The sequence below is a fragment of the Cervus canadensis genome, chromosome 4, assembly GCF_019320065.1.
Source record: "Cervus canadensis isolate Bull #8, Minnesota chromosome 4, ASM1932006v1, whole genome shotgun sequence".
NCBI classification, from domain to species: domain Eukaryota; kingdom Metazoa; phylum Chordata; class Mammalia; order Artiodactyla; family Cervidae; genus Cervus; species Cervus canadensis.
In genome coordinates this window covers 93,168,179-93,175,725 of record NC_057389.1, presented here as the reverse complement: position 1 = coordinate 93,175,725, position 7,547 = coordinate 93,168,179, and the positions used below count along the sequence as shown (strand labels likewise).

Genomic DNA, 7,547 nt, shown 5'->3' with positions numbered 1-7,547 from the left:
CTAGCAATACCCTGATGGGAATATGACTTATGTGGAGAATTCAAAAAGACTCTCCCAAGTGATTAAAGCTATTCTAAGAGGAAAACCTGCATAAACAGAAAGCAGGAAACCAGATAAGTATATATACACTATCTGTTTGCATTTTTAGAACTTCCTGTTGCACATATTTGATTTTACTGCCTTTGTAAATCTTTTTTGTGATTGTTCAGTCACTAAGTTGTGTCTGATTCTTTATGACCCCATGGACTGCAGCATGCCAGACTTCCCTGTCCTTCACTATCTCCTGGAGTTGGCTCAAACTCATGTCTTATGAACCAAAACACAAGAAGGCACAGGATTTGAGATTAGGCTACTCTGTGGCTAATCCTCCACAGGGCACTCTTGATGTCCTTGTTCCTTAGACTGTAAATGAAGGGGTTCAGCATAGGGGTGACCACAGAGTACATCATTGAGCCCACCGCACTCTTCCTAGGGGAAGATGAGAGAGCTGAACTTGTATACACCCCAATGCCTGTTCCATAAAACAAGCAAACAACTGACAAGTGAGAACCACAGGTGGAGAAGGCTTTATACCTCCCACCTAACGATGAGAGTCTGAGGATGGAGGAAATAATTCGAGAATAAGAGTAGAGGACCCCTGACAGTGGAACTCCACCAAAGATGATACTGATGAAATGGATTAATATTCTACTGATGGAGGTGTCAGAACAGGAAAGGTTGAAGAGTTGAGAAAATTCACAAAAATAATGAGGAAGTTCCACACCTGCACAGAAGGCAAGCTGTGTTATCACCAAGTAGTGCAGCAGGGAGTTCAAAAAGCTAATGGAAAGTGATGCCAGGACCAACAAACCACAGAGGCGGGGGTTCATGATGACCAGATAGTACAGGGGGTGACAAATGGCCACCAACCGGTCATAGGCCATCACTGTCAGAAGCAGGCTCTCCAAACATGCAAAAAGAACAAAAAAGTTCACCTGAGCTATGCACCCTGCATAGGTGATGGATTTGCTATGCATTTGGAAATTCACTAGCATCTTGGGGATGGTGGTGGTGCTGATACCGATGTCAGCCAAGGACAGATTGGAGAGGAAGAAGTACATGGGGCTGTGGAGGTGGGGGTCAGAGCTGACAGCCAGGATGATGAGCAGGTTCCCAAGCACAGTGACCAGGTATGTGGACAGGAAGAGTCCAAAGAGGAGGGGCTGAAGGTCTGGATCATCTGAGAAGCCCAGGAGGAGGAATTCTGAGACACGTGTATGATTCTGTGTTTCCATGGAGATGGGGCACCTTTTGAAAAAGAAGTGAGTGTTGAATACACACAACAATTGTACAGGTACTCACATAAGTGTCCATACTTTGTATTTGAGCAATTCATAAATAAAGTGTTTATGCTTGAGGACCATACCCCCCAGTTGCTTTCACAATTTTCTGAGTCTGAAGACATCTTTATTTATTCCCAGGGCATTCACTTGTTTCTTCACACATCTGTTTCTGAGGCATAGGTCCAAAGAATATGAGAGAAGTAAGGACATTTTGAGATCACAAATCCATGAACATAGTAAAATATCTGTTCCCTACTTGTTAAGGAAAAATGTGGACTAAAAATTCCTCTTCTCTTTAAAAAAATATCAGTCTCATTAAAGAACACAATGTGCTTAGTTGCTCAGTCATGTCCAACACTTTATGACCCCATGGACTGTAACCCACCAGGCTCCTCTGTCCATGGGGAGTCTCCAGGCCAGAATACTGGAGTGGATTGCTATGCCCTCCTACAGGGGATCTTCCCAACCCAGGGATCGGACCCAGGTCTCCCACATTGCAGGTGAATTCTTTACATCTGAGCCACTGGGGAAGCCCAAGAACACTGGAGTGGATAAACTATCGCTTCTCTAGGGGATCTTCCCAACCCAGGAATCGAACCAGGGTCTCTTGTATTGCAAGTAGATTCTTTACCACCTGAGTTACCAGAGAAGCCCAAAGAAGCACTCAAATGTGAAGCAGGAGATAGATGGGCCACTGGACCAGGCAGCTAATGTTTGTTGAACAGAGCAAAACTGAAGTTTTTGTCTTTAGCCACACAAGAACGATGCCTGCTTCCTTTCCCCCACTGATACAGAGAGAATAACTAACAGGGGGTATTCGTTGCAGCAAAAACGGAGATGAATGAACAATCTTTGGCACATACCAGCCAAACAGGCCTACAAGAATTAAGCAATCTTGGTTATTCTTTAGTTGTTACTCTTAACAAACACTTGTGGCTGGACAATCCTTCACAAAGCTAATTACTCTCTGACTCCATATAGATCTTACTCTGCACTTGGCATTCTTCTCCCCTACAATGTCTTGTAGTATTCTGCATTTCAGAAAGGAGATCATGGGTCAATAACCTCAGGGGCACCAGACCCAGTTGCTGAGTTGCCTGACATCAGCTGTGGCCATTTTGAAACTTTGCAAAAGAAAAAAATCCAAGACCTTCAAGAGGGTATAAAACCTCTCCCTATTCCTGAGAAAGGGGTGGAGGCATAGTTCTCGAGGTGCTAGCCTGCTGTGCTTCCTTTTTACCTGGCAAAGAAAATAAAGAAACTCTTTTCTATTTCCTCCAGACTCTGTCTCTATATTTATATTTGGCCTTGGCAGAGAGGGAGCCAAGATTTTGGCATCATTAATACCATGATTATCCACTTCACATACTAAAATGCAAAAATTTAACAATACTTGCTTTGGAACTTATATTTATTACTGATAAAAATAGAGAGTTTTTGGACTTCTCTGATGGTCAAGTGGTTAAGAATCCATACTTCCAATGCAGGAGGTGCAGGTTTGATTCCTGGTGGGGGAACTAAGATCATATATGTATTTCAGCACATAAAATCATGCAAAGTACTACCTGAGGGTTAAAATTCATTTTTTTTTCAATTTCTTATTATGATACAGATAAAATAATACTAACACTGCCCTCCATCCTACACAAGAGTATTTCCAAAATATATAAGCCCATGACTATTGCCTCAGTTCTAAAAATTGAAACATGCAACTTTCCTATTAACTACCTAGACTTATTTTCCTGACCAAGATATCAGACAAAAGCAAGTACTTGCTCCAATTGTCAAGGGATAAAATAAAAAAGATCCTTCTTCCGACTTGCATAGGGAATGATGCTTCCATAGCTCAGATTTACAGAATGGTCTGGAAAATAGTGGCTCAAACAGTAAAGAATCTGCCTGCAGTACAGGAGACCTGAGTTCAACCTCAGCATTCAGAAGATCCCCTGGAGAAGGGACTAGCTACCCACTCCAGTATTCTTGCTTGGAGAATTCTGTTGACAGAGGAGGCTGGCAGGCTACAGCCTGTATGGTAGCACAGACACGGATACGACTGAATGATTTTCATTTCACTGGAAAATGCATTTCTATTCATAGAAAACTCCATCATTCATAATATTCACATAAAAGGGCCCTGCAAACCACTTGTTCCATTCTGCTAATTCACGGATAAACTCACCAGATCCCAGCAGGAGGAATCCATGGTTCTAACTGCATTTGCTCATCTGAGACTAAAGCAGGTTTCAAAAGAAAACAATCAATTCACTCTGGTGGGAGACATGGGGTGGGAATCAGGAAGCCTTTGTGTGAGACCTGCATCTTTCACCCACTAAATGTGGAGTGTGTGTAAATCTCCCCACCTCTCTGCGCTGGTATCCCTTACATTGAAGTTGAACCAATAATATTTGTTTGCAGGACAGTGCGATGTTGAGGAAGGGGAAATTTTTCCATCTACCACTGCTGAATGCTTGTGGCCAAACTAATAACAACATTGACACTAGTCAGATTAACAGGAGAAAAAGAATAACAAATTTGAATTCATGCACGTGGAGGTCTCACAGAAATGGGGCCTAAGAAGTGTCTGAAACAGGCAACTTGTATCCCTTTTCAGAGAAGCAATAAATTGATGAGGAATTGACAGGACAAAGAAATTTAGGCTTTGGGTTCTTCATTAGTGAAGAATCTTAACAGCTTGGACTTGGGGTAGTATATTAAAGAAATAACAAGCTTTGCTTACATAACCTCTACGCTCCAAATCCCCCATCTCTGATGATAAAGGGGTCCTTCTACCTCCAGATATAGGAGAGCCCCTTTCGTGTGAGAGATTTATTTACTAATTTCAGGGAAAGAGACAAGAATCAGAATCTCCTCCTTGCATCAGCTGCTTCTTGAATAACATCAATTATAACTAATCAATATGCCATTTTGGCATGTTTTGGGGCAGCCCAACCTGATCCCCAGTAGTGGCTCAGTTGTGTCTGACTCTTTGCAGTCCCAAGGACTGTAGCTTGCCAGGCTTCTCTGTCCATGGGATTCTCCAGGCAAGAATACTGGAGTGGGTTGCCATGCCCTCCTCCAGGGGATCGTCCCAACCCAGGGATTGAACCCATGTCTCTTGCGTCACCTGCACTGGCAGGAGGGTTCTTTACCACTAGCGCACTCGTGCCACCTGGGAAGCCCCTGTGTGTGCTAAGTCGCTTCTGTAGTGTCTAACTCTTTCTGACCCTATGGACTGTATTCCACCAGGCTCCTTTGTCCAGGTCAAATATTCAGTCACAGTTCTTAAATCAGAATTTTTTAACTTTTTATTTTATACTGGAGTATAGTTAATTAACAATGTTGTGATAGTTTTAGGTGTACAGAATTTGATTTATTATTGAAGTAGTTAGCTAATGATATACAATTCTAATATTAGTTTAATGATCTTATATTCTATTATGGTGGTGGTTTAGTCACTAAGTCACGTCTGACTCTTGCAACCCCATGGACTGTAGCCTGCCAGGCTCCTCTGTCCATGAGATTCTCCAGGCAAGAATACTGGAGTGGGTTGCCATTTCCTTCTCCATTATTCTATATATATGAAGTAGAATTAGAAGTCTACCACATCTCAAGGAATTCATTCAGAGAATGAGTGCAAATCCTAAGATATGTCTCAGTCTACACACTAAAATTAACTTCCTTTTTTCTTTCTCTTTTTCTCTTTTTTTTTCATTTTTATGATCCACTCTTTTTAAAAATTATTGAATGTTATGAAAGTGAAAAGTGAATGTGTTAGTTGCTCAGGTGTGTCCAGCTCTTTGGGACCCTATGGACTGTATAGCTCACCAGGCTCCGCTGTCCATTTAATTCTCCAGGCAAGAATACTGGAGTGGGTAGCCACTTTCTTCTCCATGAAATCTTCCTGACCCAGGGATTAAATCCAGGTCTCCCACATTGCAGATGAATTCTTTACCCTCTGAGCCACCAGGGAAGCCCAATTGAATGTTATAGATTCTATTAAATGTAAAATGATAGCTCCTGTAGGAAGTGACATGCAAGCACCATTTTCTCTTTTGTCTAGCCCTACACAACATCACTGGATGGAAGGAAACTCAGGCAGGGAAGTGCCCAGTGGGTGGAAGCCACATTGCCTACACGTATTGTTTATGAGAACCAAAAAGAGTCTATTCAATATTTAGCAAAACATTTTCTTGTTGCAACCTCTTCTGTGACAAGCAAGGAAAGGCTGTGGGGAATCAGAAATAAATGAGTCTCAATTTTTTCCCTCCAGGCATTCAGAATCCACTAGCATAAAGAACAAAAAGCAAAATGTCCTCTCAGGGTCTAGGGAAAACCAAACCTCAGATCACAAGATATTTTATTTGAGTGATTGGTACTTTACCCTGAGAATAACAATAATTATAACAACACTTAAAATTCATTTGGTTTTACTATAATGCATCCATCACACATTTATTCACATGCTTGATACTCATTTTGTTTCATTCTTAATGCAGTTTGTCAATGATGTATCAACTTAGATGGCAACGCAGGTTTAAAGATATTAGTAACTTGCCCAGTTCTTTGTCATTCAGATAATAAGTAGGGCAGATAAGATTCAAAATTAAATTGTGGGTCTCAAGCACTGAACTTGTCCACTCTGTTTCCCTACATTTCAGAGGGAGTTTAAGCAGAGGTTCAGGAGTCTCTTCTGATTTTCCTAAGATATATTAAAACCTTTGAACTGTTTCTTATTTCCTGCCTAAGAATAGGACCCAACACTCTGACTCTACACTCCCTTGGAGATCAAGAGGGTGTAAGTTACAAGAATAAAGGAGGAAGTGAACAGTGAAGCAAAATTCGAGACCAGGGGCAAGAGAAAGAACTGACTTGAATTGTCATAAGCAGAATCTTTCTAGGATCCCCACCTTCAACTCAGACTTCCTTCCTGTAACTAATGTAGCAGGAGCCACACATGTTCACCACTGTGTCTGCCATGAATCCCCAGAAAGAAGAGCACAGTGATCAAGGGATATCTGACTCTCAAACCCTGTTTGCCTTCTTGTACCAACTTAGAGCATTTTCATGTCAATTCTTCCTTACAGAGGGATTGCATTGCTCCTAAACTCAGCTCCCTGAATGCAGATTGGATTAGCAGGACAGGATACTATCTAGGTGCCTTATGGATGGAATATCACAGTCTGCATTCAGATCTGATTTTACCCTCTTTCTCCTTCAGGTTTATAAAAATAAACCTCAAATATAAACCTTAAAAATAAACCACAGTACCTTAAAGTATTGTGTTGCCATCCAGAACTACTGATAATGTTGTTGCTCTATTTTGGGAGCAGTAATCAAAATAAAAAGTAACTAGCTATATAAAAGGACTTGGCTCAACTCCTGGCATTTGGAATCCTTAGGCAATATTTTATGATACTATATAGGTTACTCTCATCATTTTCAGCAGCATCCCCTTCATGATCTTTTGGAGCACTTGGAAGACAATTTAGAGGGAATGCTTTCCTGCTCAGGTAGAAAAGATGCCCCCCCCCCCAAAGATAAAACCAATGTCAGAGGAAAATAGAAATTTAAATAAGAGCTCTCAGATCCCCACCATGAACAACAGCAACTTCATAGGGCTCTGAGCTGAATCTGTGCATTTTGGGGCCTCCCACTGGCTATCTCAACTGTCCCATTGCTTAGCTTAGATGATGAGAAAAAAGGCTCTCCCATACCTCCTGCATCCAGTGTCTCCCTCTGCACTTGGCACTCTCTGGGCTGTGCTGTGTCTCTGCTGGGGCAGGACTGAGGGATGCAGATTGCCTGCCCCTCCTCTATGTGCTGTTTGGATGAGGACTGAGGCTTTGTCCTCAGGAAGACAGACTCAGGTGTGGTCCTCCTGGTGTGGACAACTCTGGGACGGTGAGCCACAAAGGTATGGAATCCATTGGACTGGGTTTGGCTATATGAAGGGCTGGGAAGTACAGGGTAATTATTTAGAGTGATATGCTCTAAATATCTCTAGAACATCAATAGACCTCAATGTTCATAGTGGATAATTAGCTAAATTGGCCCAATTTTTTTTCTCAGTCTCTGAGGATTTGTTAATTTAATGGAGGAGAAGAAGGAGAAAAGTGAATCTGTTAGGAGATATCTGAACCTTTCCTCTTTCCAGGAAGAGGCTGACCTCTACTTACCTCTGACGTCCAAGTTGTTTATCTTATTGGAAACTTCAGATACTTTTTT

At 41.8% G+C, this 7,547-nt stretch overlaps 1 protein-coding gene across 1 annotated transcript; it reads right to left on the bottom strand.

The window, feature by feature from the left end:
• Nucleotides 1–344: 344 nt before the first annotated feature.
• On the bottom strand, nt 345–1,295 carry LOC122439309 (olfactory receptor 18-like). Its single transcript, XM_043464391.1, has one exon. The coding sequence runs from the start codon at nt 1,272–1,274 to the stop codon at nt 345–347; it is 930 nt and encodes a 309-aa protein (XP_043320326.1). The 5' UTR covers nt 1,275–1,295.
• Nucleotides 1,296–7,547: the final 6,252 nt, after the last annotated feature.